Raw genomic sequence first — 17,981 nt, forward strand, 5'->3', positions numbered from 1 at the left:
CCAGCTCAGCACTTTCCCCACGGCAGGAAGGCGGCCTGCCTATTTCTTTTCTTACTCTGAGAGGAGAAAGAAATTGATGACAGGGGTTGTATCACCTTTGTCCTGTGGAAGGAGGTGGCTGCTGCAGCTGACCTGAATACGTCACCGTTGGGAGGGAGCGGACCCGTAATATGCACCCTCGTTGGGCCTAATCATCATTTCGGGCTTTGGGAGAGTAGTGTGGCCTTGCGGGGCACCGTTTGCTCAGAGAGAAATGGTCCGAAATGCTGGGTAGTTTTATTTATTCAGCCCACTTTGTGCCATCAGGAACGGAGGCACTGGAAAAGCCGGGAGCTCTTCTTGTGGCTTCGGGGCACTGGGGCAAGCAAGTTTGCCAGGCTGTGTCCGAGGGTCCTCATCTTTGGGGCCATGGTTCCTGCACAACCTGCCCAGGTGTGGGACTGCCCTGCGCTGCCTGGAGCGGGCTTTGCCAGCGGTCGCTGGGGAGTGGGGGTGTGCTCATCTCGGCTCTGCAGATGCCTGACCCCAGGAAAGGCCCAGGAAAGTAAGGGGCTGGTTGAGGGATTCAGGTGCTGAGCTTCCTGCCTGTGGAAAGGTCAAGGCAGGGCCCTGGGACCTCGTCAGGGAGGCCAGGTGAAGAAGACACAGCTCCCGGGGTGGCCCAAAGCCCCTTTGAAAGTGTCTGAAACCCTTGAGATGGTGAGCATATGTTTGCACGCCTTGCACCTGCGTCCCGCAGGTCTCTGTAAGGGATCTGTGTGTCCACGTGTGTTCACGTCTGGCCCCGGGGCCAGGCGACCACGTGGTGGAACCTGGCTGCACGTTGACCTTTACAGGTTAGTGATGTGGGGAAGGGAGTTTGGGGGCGGCCGTGCTAAGGAAAATGTGGTTTCCTGCTGATGATGCTGGCAGAGCTGGAGTGCCCGAAGCCTGTGGCTTCCTCAACCTTCAGATGGAGCCAGATCCATGGAGGTGATTGGGGTGCGTGTGGGCGTGGGGGTTGAGACGAGCAAAGGGGAAAGCACCAGATGACCCCAGCCTGGGCTCCCAGGAGCAAGGCTGTGAACATGCGAAATCCCTCACCTCTGTGTTCCCACGAGAGCAGCCACTGTCCCCACGTGACGCAGATGTGAGATGAAGAGCTGCCTGGCTCTCTGCAGCTTCACCCAAGCCCGGTCCTTGTGAGGTGGGCTCGCAGAGCGGGCCCCAGAGGTCCTTGGCCGAGGCAGTGGCCACTCCCCGTGGGAGAGAGACACTGTCATCCCTGCGGAGGGCTGTCCACCCGGGAGCAGTGGCTTAACGGGTCTCTGCAGAGGCTCACTTCGAGTTTCACCCACTTGTTTATCCAGGGAGCCTCAGTTGAGCACCTGCTGTATGCCAGGCTCATTGTGGGAGGGGCCAGGTTGTTCAGAAGTGGGTCCTGTGGGAGGAGGCCAAGTGGCGCCCTGTGGGTACACAGGAGGCAGAGGTTCTCCACATCCCACCAGGGCGCAGGCTCTCCCACTGCCAGTGGGTGCAAGTTTTCCTGGAGGAGGGGCTCAGGGCCGTAGCTGTGTCAGGACAGGACACCTGCCTCCCAAGGGGCCCAGGGTCCAGCAGGGAGCTGCGTCTGGGCGGGCCCCGTGGGGCTGGTTCACACACAAGTTGTGCTCGCAGGGACACACGTGGATGTCCGCTCCGGCCAGGGCATGGTTGCTTTGTCACAGCAATGTCCTGGCTTTGACAGAGCCTGGTGCATAATACTTGCACAGGGAGTATTTGCTGATGAAGTGAGTGCAAGCAGGCGGCCTCTTGGCACAGCTGGGCTTGGCATGCAGCTGAGTGGAGGTCCCCATGGAGGCCGGGGCTCCTGGGCTAATCCCGTGTCAGGGCTGTGGACCGCCGCTCGCTTGAGTACCCCCGCTACCTCCCAGCAGGTGCTGTGTGTGCAAGGCCGTCACAGGCAGGGACTCTAAATGCCCTTGAGTCCTCAGAGCCAGGTCCCCAGAAACCCCCTAGGAGGCTGGAGGAGGCTGAGGCCTGAAACCTGGGGGCCGGCATGCCCGCCGTGCAGGTGCAGGTGTCCTTCAGGTGCTGGTGGCCTCGTACTGGGACGCCAGCCAGGGGCTCACATGTAGCAGCATTTGTTGAGTTCCCACCAGGACCCTCTGGCACTGCTGGTGTCCTCTGTCAGTTCACGGCTGGCCCGCTGTGTGCACCCCGCGTTTAGTACCTCTGCTCTGGTTGCTGGGCGTGCTGTGTGAGAGCGGGCTGCGCTGTCCCCACCCACCCAGTGTCCATTCATGGCGTCTTTGCTGGCTTCTCCTCGAGTGAAGTTGAGTCCTGGGGTCATCACAGACCTCCTCCCTCTGGGCCTGCTGGGGACTGTGGGCCTGAGTCAGGGGATTCTGCAGTTGAATGTAGACTTAGAAATGTGGCGTGTTTACCAGGGGTTTTCTGAGCCCTTCCTGGTGGACTTGCATCGCCTCCAGAAATCTCTTCCAGTGCCCTGAGGAGGACCTGTGTCATCCTCGACTGGAAAGACCAAGACCCGTGAGAGGAAATGACAAAAGGCCATATTAGACTGCAGAGGAGTGTCAGGAAGGTCGCTCAGGGGAAATGGCATCTGAGTCAGGACTGGGAGATTGAGGAGCACCAACACGTGCAAAGGTCCTGGGGCAGGATCAGACTGTGGGCGTTTGAAGACCTAAGAGAAGGTCCCTGTGGCTTGAACCCAGAGAGCAAAGATGAGGGGAGAAGCAGAGGGAGATAAAGCTGGTGAGGTGGAGTGGAGGCCTCAGGTTGGAAAGACTCGCTGAGTGGTTGGATTGGGGAATCCCCTGCCGAGTTTTAAGCAGAACAGCATCAAATTCTGACTTACGCTGTCAGAGGAGCCTCTGGCTGCTGTTTGGAGCCAGGTTGGAGGGTGTGAGAGGAGCTGGGGGGCCAGTGAGGAGCCAGGGTGGATGGATTTGGGCTGATTGGAGGACGAGTCCTCCAACCCACGTGTGCGGGTGAGTGAGGGCCAGCGTGAGGAGGATGTGGGGCGCAGCTCCCTCTGCAGGGCTGGGGACTGAGCCCTGGCTCCTGGACCGGGGGCTCTGTGCACACCCGTCACCTGCCTCCCCGACATCTCCACTTGCAGCCTGGCTGGGCTGGACTCTGCCTCTGAGTCTCACTCAGGAGTGTCCCTGAGGCCCTTGGCACAGGCCGCCCCTCCTCTCTGACCCCCTTTACAGAGCCTGTCTGTGCCCTGCGGAGGCACTGGGCACGAGGGAACCTCGGCCAACACAAGCCAGGCGGGACGGCTCCCTGTGAGGTTGGCTGCGTCCTCCTGGCCCCCTTGTCTGGCAGGGTCATCTCTGAGGGGGTCTCGGCGGGAGGGCCGGAGGGGGTCGGCAAGCACTGAAGGATGCTGAGACGCAGGTGCTGGAGCATGGGGGATCTCAGTGGGTGAGGAAGCGCGGCGGGCTCCTAGCGCTCCAGGTCTGTACTCAGTGAAGGGATCCAGCGCTCAGCAAACCTCCGGATTTTTCCCTGGTTAGTGATAAAATCCAGCAAGTCACAAACTCCCCAAGTGGGAGGTGGGGCCAGGGACCTGCAGGCACCTCTCCTTCCGCCTCGGCGCCCGCTGCAGCCAGAGGGGCTGCTGACCTCCGGCCTTTTCCAGTCCACCCGTGTGCTCTGTCTGGACAAGGCGCCCTGCCGTTCACGCACACCTGCTCCTGCAAGCTGGTCTGTGCCTGGGGCTGTCGGACTGACCTTGGCCTGGATTTCGGGGTCTCCGGCTCGGCCCTGTGTCCCCAGATCTGGTGAGGTGGCAGGACAAGAAAGGAAGCTGCTGGCCTGCCCTGAGCACCTCCCTGTCCTCCCCAGAAAGAAGGTTCTAGGCTGTTGAGGTTCTCACTTTGACTGGCAGCCCTGGCCACTAGTCAGACCTCAGGGAGCCCTGGCTCCAGTCTTCACCCCTGATTTTGGTGAATTTTGCAGTCGCATTCCTAGGTCCCAGGAATCCCTTTCGGGACTCGTGGCTTTTCCTGTGGGAATTTCCATTTTGCAGGGTCTCAGCCTGTCAACGCCATGATGGGGTGGTCTGTGACCGATCTCCTGGAGCATGGCCACCACAGACCGTGCACAGAGCCAGCTTCTGAGTAGAGACAGTACAAAGATGACCGTCAGCTGGGTCTTGGAACCCAGTGCTGCCCAGTAAACCAGCCTCAGTCCCACCTGGGCAGGCTGGTGACCCTGACTCTGGGGCCATCTGCCGACTTCCCGGGCCTGGCGGGTGTTGTCTTTCCATCACTGTCATCAGAGTTTATGGCCCTCTGTCCAGGGGGCTACTTGACCTGCTGCCTCATGTTTTCTCAGTGGCTATTGAAAGACCCCCCCTTGGAAACAGCTGGTGGGGGCCGTGGGCAGGGCGTCTGGGGTTCTGCCTGCCACCTGTGCCATCGCTCGCACTTCCTGAGGCCTCCTGCGCTGTGAGCTCGGGCCGCGGAGGAGGATCTGCGGAGCCCGGGAGCCTCGGGGAGGCGGCCGCACGCGCAGGGGGAGGCGGCCGCACGCGCAGGGGGAGGCGGCCGCACGCGCAGGGGGAGGCGGCCGCACGCGCAGGGGGAGGCGGCTCCTGTGCCCCCAGGTGCTGTTGAGAACTCCGTGAGGCAGGGCTCAGGAACCAGCGCCCCAGCAGTGTTAGCTGTCGTCATTGTCACCGAGCCACCAGGGGAGTTGGGTCTTGGAGGGTAAGCACAATGTCTGAAAGCGGCAGCTGAGCTGCAGGTGGGGGTCACGCAGCACAGGCCCCAGGTAGGAGAACAAAGCCCTGCCCCATAGCGGCCTGTGTTGTCCCCTGCCCACCACCGTCTTGGGGCCGCTGATGTTCTGCCCCTGCTGCCTGGACGCTCCTCCCCTGATGTCCACGGGCTCGACTCTCCTCACGTTCCCCAGGGCACCCCGGGCCCAGAGCTGAGCCCTCGCTCTCTAATGGGCGAGTTATAATTCCTGCTGCCTGGAGGCTGGTCTGGCTCTGCAGCAGGACCACCACGCCCCTGCCTTGTGGTGCCTCAGGTTGCAACCTTGGGCCTCCTGCACGGCCACCGAGGCTGCCCAGGTGTGTGTGCACACAGTGGGTGGTGTTCTGTCGTGTTTGGGGAGGGGACGTTTCTTTCTCAGGCTCTTTCCTCCCCGTCGTCCCTGCAGGCCGCAGCCTGGCTTGGCCTCCCTACCCTGCCTTCAGGGCCCAGGCAGGAGAGTCAGAGGCCCCGCCCTGGACCAGGACTTAGCTCAGGAGCATCCGTGTGTTCCTGAAACTGTAAGCTGTGCGTCAGGCTGGATGGAGGGCACGTCCAGAGCCGGCCCCTTCGTTGCTTCATAGCTCACTTCTAAGATAGCTGGGGTGTGCTTTGGGGGAGACACAAGAAGTGCAGAATTAACCTGTGTGCAAAGTGGGTTCTGGAACCTTCTTACACGCCCTTTTCCTTCCTCTTGCTCTCTGTACCCAGCCGTCAGAGCCATGGCCCTCTGCAGTCCTGACACCTCCATGTGCACAGCTCTCACCAAGGCCTCAGGCCTCGCTCAGCTCAGGCCAGGCCTAGGAGGACAGAGCCCAGGCCTGAGCCAGATGGCTTGCGTCCTCGCTGCGGCTCTCAGCCGTGCTCCGGCTGCTCCCAGCCTGGGGGTGAGAGGAGATCCGTCCTCAGGAGTGTGGGCTGGCGGCCCCCAGTCTCACCCTGGCTGCTGCATGTGTCTCTTGTGATGTGCGGCTGGTGCCGGTCATCTGGAACCTTCCTGCCAAAAACCAGGCTTGCTGGCCTGGGTCTGTCGCTCTGAGTGCAGTGGGCCCCCCTGGGGAGGTGGAAGTCAGGACCACCCCTCTGGGGCTGGAGGCCCCATGGAGGTCGCCTTGGACTCTGGTGCAGATTCAGCAGAAGAGACGTGGCCAGCCTGCTTCTTAGGAACAGTCAGGGGCAGGGCTCACTTGTGGTGGTGCTGGTTCTTCTAATTCAGTTTGCTTTTCAGTTCAAAGCCTCTGAGCTGTGCTTGTGGCATATGAAAACCAAATGGAGGAGCGGGCGCGTGCGTGGATTCTGGAATGTGAGTCACAGTGCAGATGTCCTGCAAGGTGAGCGGGGCAGCTGGCCAGGGCAACATGGGGACACCCAGGAAAGGCCAAAGCTGGGCCGCTGGCTTGTCTGCATAGTGTCCTGGCCAAGAGCCTGGACTTGGGAGCCAGACCGTCTGAGTTCAAGCTCTGTTATGGACTGAATGTTTGCATCCTAGTGGAATTTGTCTGTTGAAGCCCTCGCCCCCAGTGTGGTGTTAGTAGGTGGGCCTTTGCGAGGTGATGAGGGTTCGGTGAGGTGTGAGGGTGGGGCTCCCAGGTGGAGTTAGTGTCCCTGTAAGAAGAGGAAGAGATGCTGGAACACTGTCCAGAAGCCAAGAAGGGTCCTCCCCAGCAACCAAATCAGCTGGCCCCTGATCTCAAACCTGCAGCCTCCAGAACTGTGAGAAGCAAATGTCTCGTTTAAGCCTGCCTGTCTGTGGTATTTCGTTATGGCGGCCCGAGCAGACGAAGACTCCCCCATCTTTATTATCCACAGTCTCCAAACAGGGAAGCCTCGTCTGGGCGCCGGAGTCCAGCTGATGAAGTCCAGCTGATGGGGCAGGGCAGGGACTGGAAGGCGGAGGGGGCGGCAGGGGCTTCGGGGGCCTGAAATCTGCTGTCTCCGGATCTGGGTGTTGGTCACACGTGTCCAGTTGGCCCAGACGCAGTGGGGTGTACATCTGGGGTGTGCGTACCCGTGTGTGTTCCACTCTGTGAGTTTCCTGTCGCTGCTGTAACAAATTTCCACAAATGGAGTGGCTTAAAATAGCATGTTTATTCTCTTACAGTCTGGGGGCCAGAAGTCCAAAATGAGTCACGGGGCCGAAGTCCCGGCATGGCAGCTGTGTTCCTTCTGGGGGCCCTGTTTCCTTGACTTTTCCAGCTTCTAGATGCTGCCTGCCTTCCTTGGCTCCCGGTCCCTTCCTCCGTGTTCAGAGTCAGCAGTGTGGCATCTTCTAGTCTCCCTCCTCTCTCACCCCTGACCCTCCTGCCTCCTCTTACGAGTTTACATCATTGTGATTACGTTGGGCGAGCCTGGATAATCCGGATAATCCAGGATCCCTCCCATCTCAAGATCCTTAATCACATCTGCAGAGTCCCTTTGTCCATGGAAGGTAACATGGTCACAGGGATTAGGTTGTGGATATCTTTGGGGGCCATTCCTCAGTTTACCACATACGCCAATTAAAACAACTACTACTTGGCATTGGCTTCCATCACTCCTAGAATAAATGTCAGGTCCTCTTTCTGGCTTCCAGGACTCTGCATGCCCGCTGTTCCCCATTGTCTGTGCCTCCTCCCCCAGCCCCATGGGCTCCCTCCAGCCTCAGGGCCTTTGCAGGGGTATTCCCTCTATCTGTGCCATGCTCTTCCTTCAGGAGTCCGCGGCCTCACTCTCCGTCGCATCCAGGTCTGGACTCCGATCGCAGCTTCTTGGTGGGGCTTCTCACAAGCACCCGCTCGTCCTCCCGCTGTGCTGTTCTCAGGTAGCAGCGCCCCATCTGGCAGGAGCTGTCTGTCTGCCCTCTTGGCGCGGGGACTTTGCTCTGTGGCTCAGGTCTCCCAGAACCGCGTCTGGTGCGTGCGTCGGCGATGTCAGTGGGGTGACAGGTGCCACCAGCGTCCCTTCTCTGGGGCGTCCTGTCCGTGTGGTTGAGTGAAGTGCCTTTCACGTGTCTGTTTTGCACCGTCTTATTTAGTAAAGTATTTATTCACCTGTGCTTCTGGTGAATCTGATCTGGCCCCCACTGTGTAAGAGGACCCCCAGTTCGTAGTCCCACCTGTGGGTGTTCCCCCAGGAGAGGAGCAGGAGAGCTGCCATTGCCCGGTGGGCACAGACGGGGCCCCTCCGTGCTTTGAAGACCAAGCCTTCCGTCGGCACCTCTGCATTTGGAGGGGCAGAGGGCACCTGAGTGACCCTCGCCTGAAGGTTCTCTCCCCCACAGAGGAGGAGCTCCGGAAGCTGCGAGAGGAAACCAACGCAGAGATGCTGCGGCAGGAGCTGGACCGGGAGCGGCAGCGGCGGATGGAGCTGGAGCAGAAGATCCAGGAGGTGCTGAAGCCCAGGTGAGGAGGTGCCCGGGCAGGTGAGGAGGTGCCCGGGCAGGTGACGAGGTGCCCGGGCAGGTGACGAGGTGCCCGGGCAGGTGACGAGGTGCCCGGGCAGGTGAGGAGGTGCCCAGGGCCAGGTGAGGAGGTGCCTGGGCAGGTGAGGAGGTGCCCAGGGCAGGTGAGGAGGCGCCCAGGGCAGGTGAGGAGGCGCCCAGGCCAGGTGAGGAGGAGCTGAAGACGAAGTAACACCGTCACCCAGCCAGCATTCCCCTCTTGGTGGGCAGGGGTCCCCAGAGCTGAGCCCTGCTCAGAATCCTGAAGTGGCCCAGCCCTGTGAGCAGGCAGGCCAAGCCCCCCCAGTGCTGTGTGGCTCCTGCTGGCCTCTTCTGCTCTCCTCCAGATGGACAGGGCTGTCTTAGTCCTTCCGGGGAAGGCCTGATGTCCTTTATCTGCCGACCCCTTCCCTGCCCCTCCTCTTCCATCTGGTCTCGGGGGACTCTCACATCTAGTCGCCCTCTGGACTCCTGGGCTGAAGGACCCAGGGATTGTGTTTATAGCAAGTGCCTTGGGCAGAGGGTCCTGAGGGCAGGGGGTCCTAGGGGCTGAGGGTCTTGGGAGCTGGGCCCCTGCTGGACCCAGGACATCCCAAGGGCCCGAGGGTGAGCGGTGATTAGGGGCCTGGCCCGCCTTCCTGCATTGCGTCCTGCCTGTGCCCGTTGTGAGCTGTGATCTTGGGGCAGGGGCCACCTTCCTGTGCCTTGGGCCTTCGTCTGGGAAGTGGGGAGCGCAGGTGCTCTTGTTACCCACGGGGAGGAGCAATTGCAGCCAAGCCCTGGGCACAGAGCCCTGACCAGGAGGGGCCTGGCTGGGGTGGGGGCACTGAAGGGGAGTCAGCAGATCCCCCAGGACTGCCTCATGTCCCCCTAGTCTCGGCCAGCAGACACCCTGGGCTCCTCACAGGACCATCCTGGGACCCTGAGCCCCTGTCTGTGCTTTTCGTCACTCACCGCCCCTCCTGTCTGCAGCAACTGACACTTCCCTGCCCCTGAGCCCGAGCCCCCGACAGGACTCTGGGCACCTCTTCCTGCACCAGCCCACTCTATGCAGCAGCCTCGGGGTTTGCTGCCCCAGACAGTCACCCTTATCCTAGCAGGGTCCCTCCATCTCGGGGGTAACAGGTGTCGCCCCAGCTCCTGGAGGGGATGATGTGGGCGCTGCTGTGGGTGGAGCCCTGGAACGCACACTCTCCTCTACACCCCGCACCTTTGCCCACACGAGCTCAGCCCCTGCCTCCCGCTGCCACCAGCAGTACGCGGGGCATTCCAGAGGGATCTTTGAAGTTCTCAGAGCTGTCTCTGCCTGTCCTGATAGAACCCCCAGGGGCTCCCTGACCCTCTGCCCAGCGTCCAAGCTGACAGTCTGGCCAGCGAGGCCTGGAGCTGAGGCTGCCAACATCTGCCCCGCTCAGGATCCCTTCCCCTTAGCCTCTGCCCCTTCTCCTCTGGCCCTGCACCACCACTGGCCACACCCTTTCCCAGGCCCTCCCGGGCCTGAGTGATCGACTCCCTCCAGCTTGGAATGCTTGCTGCCACCACGGGGACACCACAGCCAGAAGTGGCTTCTCGGTGGGGTGGACGAGTGTCACTGAGTGTCCAGCTGGGCCTCTGAGGAGCCACACGCTCCGAGTGGCACGCTGCACGTGGTTTAGATGGGGGAGAGGAAACGCCTCCTGTGCTTCTGGGCCGGACGCTGGCTTCCTCCAGGGTCTCGTCGGTTGGTCCTCTGCTCCGAGGAACTGGTGCCGTCTGGTTCTGTTTGGAGGGAGGTCCCTTTGTTCCCTGCTCTGCTGGGCTTTTAGGACGCCTCTTGTGTGCTCTTGGCAGCCTGGAATCAAGGCCTCCCCACCTGTCTCCGCGGATCAGTGTGGCCTGTTCTGGAGTTCTCCAGGGCTCCCATGGGCGCCCCAAGCTGGGTGGGGGAGGGAGTCACCCCACTTTGCCATTCTGCCCTGGCTACAAGGCCAGCACCCTCCCAGACCAGAAAGTGGGTACACGGGCCTCAGCCAGTACTTTACCTGACGTTGAACCTTCTACCTGAAAATCTGTAGACATTCAAAGATTCAGTTACGTTTAATTATGCAAAGGGATGCAGCCAGCCACCTGGCCTGGCATGAACACTGGGAGACCCAGTGACTGGTGCTGTCCTCAGGTGCTTGGCCGGGGATGGGGTGCCTCTTGTAGCACGTCATGGTGCCGCCGCCCCCCGAATGCACTTCTGTCTGGTGCAGGTATGTGTCTGTGCGCCTGGAGGCCACACTTCCCCTGGTGGCATCCGGCAGCACTCAGCCTGAGCTGGCCCCGTGTGCCTGCTCTCTCTTTGTGTGGTCTGTGTCTTCTGTTTCCCACCCTCCTGCCCACCGCCAGCCCCAACCCGGGGGCTGTCCCTTCACCAAAACCCCTTGGATGCCTGGCCTTCAGTTGGCTCTGAGGACGCAGAGGGACCGGTCTCCTATGGGTCTGCCTGGGGACCAGCTAGGGGGTTACAGTAAAGGCCAGGACCAAGGAAGCTGAGGGTCCCATGGAGTATGAGGGGCTGCTCCCCTGCTTTATGTGGGTGCGGGGTTTAGGAACCTTCTGGAAGCTGAGACCAGGAGGAGAGGTCCAGGGAGAAGCAGATTCTAGGCAAGTGGCCTCCTCTCTCCTTGTCATCCTGGTGGGCGGGCTGTCCAGGGTGGTAAGCACATGGAGGGACCCCCGTCACACACCCTTGCACGCACACACACACGTGCAACCCCCCCCCCAAAGCTGCAGTGTTAAAACATGGTAATTATGTTTATACAAACCTCTCTTTTGTTTTTGTTTTTTTTTTTAAAGAGTTCTGGAGATGGACAGTGGGGATGGTTGCACAACAATGTGAATGTTCTTTTTTTTTTTTTTAAAGATTTTTATTTTTTCCTTTTTCTCCCCAAAGCCCCCGGTACATAGTTGCACAGTCTTCGTTGTGGGTCCTTCTAGTTGCTGCATGTGGGACGCTGCCTCAGCGTGGTTTGATGAGCAGTGCCATGTCCGTGCCCAGGATTCGAACCAACGAAACACTGGGCCGCCTGCAGCGGAGCGCGCGAACTTAACCACTCGGCCACGGGGCCAGCCCCCTCTCTTTTGGTTTTTAGGAAAATTCCTGGAAAATCACCTTGGTTTAAGCTTACTTTGTTAAGGTGAAGGCCTTCTCCAGTCTTGGTCCAAAAACAGCATAGAAACACTGCCCTTTTCGACTTCTCTCAGTCCACGGTCGGGCCCTGCCGGGGTCCCACCGTGAGTTTTCCTCTTAGGTCACTCTTCCCACTGCCCCTCGGCCCCACCAGCTCTGTTGGGGGTCCAGATGTGTGCATCCCGGTCCTGTGCTGCACTGGCACAGGTGTCTGGGCCTTGGCTGGGGGTGCCGTGTGTGGGAACAGAGTGGACCCCGGTGGCCGTCTAGTGCCCCCAGTTGGCAGCAGAGTGGGCCTGACACCTGCCCTGGCATCGCACTCCTTGATGGGCATCGACGTCGCCCTGTGTCCTCAGGTTGTTGCAGATCCAGGAAAATCAGACTTTAAAAAAGCAATTTGGGCACGTTGCACTCCAGACTTGTTTGGTCAATCGTTGAACATCAGCGTAGGTTGCTCAGAAACATTCCAAGAATCCGCAGTGTTGGGATTACTGACCCTTGTCTGGGGCCCGTTCTTCTGAGTAAGTGAGGTCATGTGGCGTTTCTGTTGCTCCGAGGCCACTCCACTCACTTCCCACTTGTCGGGAGCCGGGGGTGGGGCTGCCTGCCCGGAAGGGTTAGGCTGGAATATTCCTGATACACTGTCTGCCCTCTGTCTTCCTTTTAATTTTTTTTTTTTCAAACTCCATCTTTTTTTTTTTTTTTTTAAAGATTGGCACCTGAGCTAACAACTGTTGCTTGTCTTTTCTTTTTTTTCCTGCTTTTTTCTCCCCAAATCCCCCCAGTACATAGTTGTATATTTTAGTTGTGGGTCCTTCTAGTTGTGGCATGTGGGACGCCACCTCAACATGGCCTAATGAGCAGTGCCATGTCCATGCCCAGGATCCGAACCCTGGGCCGCCGAAGCAGAGCACGTGAACTTAACTGCTCGGCCCTGGGGCCGGCCCCTTCCTTTTAATTTTTAAAACATTCACTGCAGTAGCACTGTGCTGTCGGTCTGTTTCCTGTGTCCCATGCATGGCGCAGGCAGTTTCAATATTCCATATTTGGTGTGACGTGGAGGTAAATTCCCTGCCACCTGGGACACCTGTGCCTGTGTCTCCAGCCGCCTCTCCCTGAAGGCAGCTGGTAGCCCGTTAATATCTAAATATCTGTTTGTTCCTAGCAGGAAATTGTTGGAAAGCTCACACAGCCAGTGACTGTGCAGTATTATCAGATGCGAGCCAGACGGTAACAATCGTGGCTCCCGGGAAGCGCCCCGGCTGCCCGAGAGTCCCTGAGGTGCACATCTGGGCCCAGGCTTCGGCCAGTTTGTCAGTGCTTCCCGGGTGAGCTGCCTCTTCCGGACCCCAGGCCCGCTCAGGGAGCATCATGGTCCAGAGGCCTTGACACCCGCCCAGGCACAGAGAGAACCTGGCCGGGGTCCTGCGGTCTTCTGTGTGCCCTGGGCTCCCCTCCTCTTCCCTGTGAATACCCATTTTGGCACTGATGGTCGTTCGGGCAGCCTGACCACAGGGAGGGGTGGTATGGAGGCCTGGCCGCCTCCTCCTTGACCGTGCCTCCCTTCTTGAGGACTCCACCCCTCTCTCATGTCTTCTCCATCCATTGCCTCGTGACGCCGCAGGCCTCACCCACCACTAGCCCTGCTCGTCTCCTGTCCAGCTTGTCCTCCGTGCTTTCTGCCCCAGCATGATGTAGTAATGATGGGTTACAATGACAGGTTTCAAGCCTCCCCAATGCCCCACCAGCTGCCTAAGTGTTGCTCGGGGCACTGCTTATGCCACATCCTGGGGACCCTGGCAGATTGGAAACCACAGAGACATTGTGGGGCAAGCAGGCAGGTGGGCTGGCCAGAGCATGGGGACAGGGACACCACCCTAGGGCTTGGGGGCAGGCCAGTGGCTGGGGGCCAGCGCCATCAGGGCCTGCAGGTGGACATAAACTCCAGGAGGTGACTATGAGGCCAGGTGACTGCTGTGGTCAGGTGTGGCTGGGCTTCGGGGGCAGGAGGCCAGGCAGGTGCCTGGCGTGAGCTGAGCTGGGACCTGGGCACAGCCAGCCAGGGCCAGGGGTCACCCAGCCTGTGGCCTTGCGTGGTGCTTGCTAAATAACATGCATTGATGAGTATGATGTCATCAGCAGGTCACCTAATTAGCAGTCTAAGAACAGTTTATTCGGAGCTTAACAATAAAGAAATAAGCGAACTTGTTAGACTTAATAGGAAAGAAAAGAGTTGTATGTTTATGAGACATTATTTATTCAGTCATTAAAAAACAATGCACCTGCCCTGTGGCCCAGTGGTTAAAGTTCCGCGTGCTTCACTTTGATGGCCTGGAATTTGCCGGTTCGGATCCTGGGTGCAGACCTACTCCATTCGTCAGCCATGCTATGACTGCATCCCACGTATAAAGTAGAGTAAGATGGGCGCAGATGTTAGCTCAGGGCCAGTCTTCCTCCAGCAAAAAAAAGAGGAGGATTGGTAATGGATGTTATAGCTCAGGGCGAATCTTCCTCACAAAACAAAACAAAACAAAAACCAGAAAGTGTGCCCGTTATGTATGCAGCTCTGTGCTACCCGCTACCATCATACCTAGCATTTGGGCACTGAGGGCCAAGGGGGAGCCTGGCTGGTTGGAGCCCTGTTGTTGCGTGCAGCGCAGTTCCCTGTAGGCACTGGAACTACGTAGCCCAGACTCACATCGAATTTTGAACTAACAGAAGTCTTGCTTCTTCCCCCTCTCTTTAAGAGCTGAGGAGCAGACGGCTCAGCAGCCTCCAAAAGGGCAGGCCCAGGCCAACAACGGAGCAGGTAGGCCCCGGCGGGCGGCCGGGAGGGGTGGTGGCAGTAGGTGTAGGTTCTGTTCCCGGGCACACCTGCTGGTATCCTGGGATCTCCTCCCACTGGACCTGCGTTAGTGCCTCTAATTGTGAATTGGTGAGTTGTTGTAGCAAACGCAAGTCATTCAAACAAAATGTGCTCTTATTTTCTCATAAAAATACAACATGGTGTCTATTTCAGCTCTTCCCCACAGAGAAGTAGTGTCCTCGTCTCAGTGGCTACTTGTCTACTCACCTGGTGGCCTGCTTGTAGCGGTCGTCCTGACAAGGGGCTGAGTGGGCATTAGGGGCAGCCGTTGTCAGGGTGTGCCCCAGCCCTCCCCAGGCCAGGACACACAACCCTTTTCTCTGTATCTTTTCTTCCCACCCTGAGCTCATGTTCTTTATCCTCCACACTTTGTACTTTCTAAAATTGTGGTTCAGAGGCTGGCGGAGGAAACTGAATTTTCCATCCAGTTCTGGAGGGGCTGATCCGTGGTGGGCCCTCAACCGTGTGTCCTCTGACCTAGGACCTATTCCTACTGGCTGGTCATTCATGGGAAGCCCCCTGCCTGTGCGGTGGAGCTCAGAGTTATGCTGGAAAGGCCGTAGATTTAAGCCCTGCCTGGTATAAAGATGAGCAAACTGAGGCCCAGGAGGGAGGCCTCTCCGGGGGGCACCTGCCAGATGGAGGCCCAGCTTGGACCAGAGCAGAGTCCTGACCCCCTGCCCTGCCCAGTTCAGGGCCTCACCTGCCTTTCAGGGGGGAAGATGGCCTATGTCCATTCCCGGGGCCCCCGGTGCTGGACTGGCAGGCAGGGCCTCGGGGGCAGGATTGACTGCTGCGTCCTTTGGGTCATAGTCTCCTTGGGCCCTTGGGCTCCATGCTGGTCGCCCAAGTTCCAAGCCAGGAGTAGCACAAGATTCCCCCAAGACCCCCGCGTGGCTATTGACGAGCCTCCTGCATACATGGGACATGTCAGAGACGTGAGGGCTTGTCCTCAACCCAAGGTCCGTTCTGATAGCCCTGGTCCCTGGTGTGGTGGGCTCTGTGTGGGGCTGGGGATTGGGTGGAGGGAGGGAAGACCCCCACAAAGTGCCGCCTTGGATGTGGGAGGTGGGCCAGGTGCTCTGCCTACTGCTCTCCAGGGGTGACGTGTTGTCCTGCGGCTGGTGGGTTGACGGGGGCTCAGGAGCACCGTGAATCCTGTCTGTCCAGGAAGCAAGGCCTGACCTGCACCTGGGGGTCAGCAAACTACAGCCCCTGTTGCTTTTACATCTTTTAAAAATGTTTTTACATTTCTAAGTGGTTGGAAAAAATCAGAAGAATACGAATTTCACATTTTGTCATCCATAAGTACAGTTTCATGGGAAGAGGGGCATGTCCATGGGGGTACATGCTATCCACGCTGCTTTCCAGTGATCAAAGGTGGTTACCGCGTTGACTCGCTCGCTGACCGCTGCCTAGACTCTCCCTGAAAACCCAGTCGGGCTCCAGTTAGGGGGCGAGAAGTCGCCGGGCCTTCCCCACTCTGTGCTGGGTGGCTCTGTTGCCTTTCTCACGGCAACACCTCCCACCCCTTCCCGTCATCCCTCTCCTGAATTGTGGCGGGACAGCGCCCCCTGCGGGCGGCTCCACTCCCTGCCTTGGAAGGGATGGGCTGGTCCGTGCAAATGTGCTCACATCCAAGTGTGTGACGTGGGTGCCTTTCTGAAGGTCTTGGCCATGGGCGATCAGAGGCCGCTTCACTCGCTGGGCGCCCACTGGGACACAGTCTCCAACACACACCCGCTGCCCGCTCCTCGGGGTCTGCAGGGTCCTGGGAAGTGAGCCCACCCAGCCGCTTTCCAGACAAACCGGTTTCCCAGTAAGAGAGAGCGAGAGGTGGACACAGGGCCCACAGTGGGCCGAGAGCCTGCCGGGCCGGCGCCTGAGCCTCGGGGGCTCGGGTGTGACGCACGGAGACCCTGTGTGGTCTGTGCTCATGGTTCGCCTTGTAGTGGCAGTGCTCAGGCCCGGTGTCCAGGGCCCGCGCCCTTCAGCGTTCGTTGGCAAGCTCCCAGGAAGCCCCTGGTGTCCCCTGCCCTGCCCCTGTAGGCCCACGGGCCTCCCTGGACACCGGCCTCGTCCCCGCAGACCGCCGGAGCCAGGGGCTGTGTGCCCGCGTCCAGAAGTGGTTCTCCGAGAGGTTTGGGGAGTACGTGGAGGACTTCCGCTTCCAGCCTGAGGAGAGCGCGGTGGAGACGGACGAGCCGCTCAGCGCGCGCAGGTAGCCCCTCCCTGGCTTCAGTGGGGCAGCGCCGTGGGGCTGTGAGGCCGCAAGGTCCCCGACGGCTGGGCCGGCCTCTGGGGCGGGGGACATGTTTCCATGGTGGGTGGCAGCACCGCGTCCCCCACTCTCTGGTCTTACTCATGCTTTGGGGAAAAACATCATGTGGGGACAGTGGGCATGGGGCCAGGTGCCCACGCCTTCCTCGTGGGTCCCAGCCCCGGGATTCTGAGGGCGCCAGAGGGGCCAGGCCTCCCGCTCTGCAGGACTCAGCTGCTGGGGACAAGGGATGGTCTGTAGGCAAGACCCTCCCTCAGCCGCTCCTGCCTCCCCGGGCCACCCTGGGTCCCTGTGTGCTGCAGGGTGCCATAGGGCGTGGGCAGGGCAGGCAGGTGGCAGCTGCGTGGTGCCGGCGCTCACCTCTCTGTCTCCTCTCTCTCAGGTTAACGGAGAACATGAGGCGCCTGAGTGAGTACCGGGCGGGGGCGTCTATGCAGCCTGTAGGCAGAGTGGGGCTGCCGAGCTGGCAGTGGGAGGGGGCCCAGGGGCTCTGCTATCTCACACTGAGCTGGACTTTTTTCCAGAAAGACCTTTTTTCAAGAATTCTTTAGGAGGAAGGCTCCTGTTGGAAGTATGTCTATGGTCCCCTGGTCAGTCTGGGGGAGAGGGGATGGAGCTGGCCGTGCCTCCCCTCCCCTGCTCTTCTCTTCCCTCCCCTCCCCCCTCCCCTCTTCCCTCCCCTCCCCTCTTCCCTCCCCTCCTCCCCTCCCTCTCCTCCCGGCATCTCAGCTCAGCTCCCCTTTCTCCTGTCTGCGGACGGGTGTAGCGGGTGGAGACAGATGGCTTCTTCCCGGGGCACGGGGAACGGTGGACAGCACTAGGAGTGCCCAGGAGCGCTAGCCTAGCGCCGGGAGCCTGCACCATTTGGGGTTTGCTTGGCTTGTTGCTGACCTCATGCTGACCTGACCCCGCCGTCTGTTCTGTCCCCAGAGCGTGGCGCCAAGCCCGTCACCAGCTTTGTGAAGAACCTCTCTGCCTTATCCGACTGGTACTCCGTCTACACGTCCGCCATTGCCTTCACCGTGAGTGCTTCCCCAGGGCAGGCGTCTTCCCTGAGGGACCCGCCCCCGCTGTGAGGGACAGCCAGGGACCTGTTTAGCTTGAGTTTCTCTGTCTGTGTAAAGCGGGCATGGTGATGCCATGGGGTGGTTACGGGGATCAGATGAGGGCATTGGGCGTGGCCCAGGCCCCCCCAGACACACAGACCCTGTCTGCCCAGAGGCACGCCCTGTGGCAGTGTTCTCAGGAAAGGGTTCTGGCTGCACCTATGGTCTGCTTTCCCAGATGGGTCAGGAGAGGGCGGCCAGAGGCTGGTCTGCCGATATGGAATCCGGGTCCCTCCAACCAGGTGTTGGGGGCTGGGCTTGGCTCCGGGCAAGCGTGCAAGTGACCTATGGCCAAGCCAGGCCTCTGAGCTGCCAGTCCTGGGAAGGATGGGAAGTGCCGGGCCAGCATCTCCATGTGCTTTAGGGAAGACAGGCCTGAGCTGTCCT

At 59.9% G+C, this 17,981-nt stretch overlaps 1 protein-coding gene across 8 annotated transcripts in view; it reads left to right on the plus strand.

Annotated features, from left to right (window-relative positions):
* The window catches only part of GRAMD4 (GRAM domain containing 4), an 83,594-nt gene that overhangs the window by 52,707 nt on the left and 12,906 nt on the right, over positions 1 to 17,981 (plus strand). For 5 of the 8 annotated variants that reach the window (XM_070599897.1, XM_070599902.1, XM_070599898.1 and 2 more), the window contains exons 4-8: positions 8,029 to 8,149; positions 14,089 to 14,150; positions 16,296 to 16,428; positions 16,871 to 16,896; positions 17,419 to 17,510. In XM_070599897.1, the coding sequence (XP_070455998.1) occupies positions 8,029 to 8,149; positions 14,089 to 14,150; positions 16,296 to 16,428; positions 16,871 to 16,896; positions 17,419 to 17,510 (434 nt within the window). Of the gene's footprint in view, positions 1 to 8,028; positions 8,150 to 14,088; positions 14,151 to 16,256; positions 16,429 to 16,870; positions 16,897 to 17,418; positions 17,511 to 17,981 lie in introns of all 8 variants that reach the window. The other 3 variants (XM_070599903.1, XM_070599895.1, XM_070599900.1) reach the window with 1 other exon arrangement.

This window comes from Equus przewalskii, chromosome 29 (genome assembly GCF_037783145.1).
Source record: "Equus przewalskii isolate Varuska chromosome 29, EquPr2, whole genome shotgun sequence".
Taxonomy (NCBI): domain Eukaryota; kingdom Metazoa; phylum Chordata; class Mammalia; order Perissodactyla; family Equidae; genus Equus; species Equus przewalskii.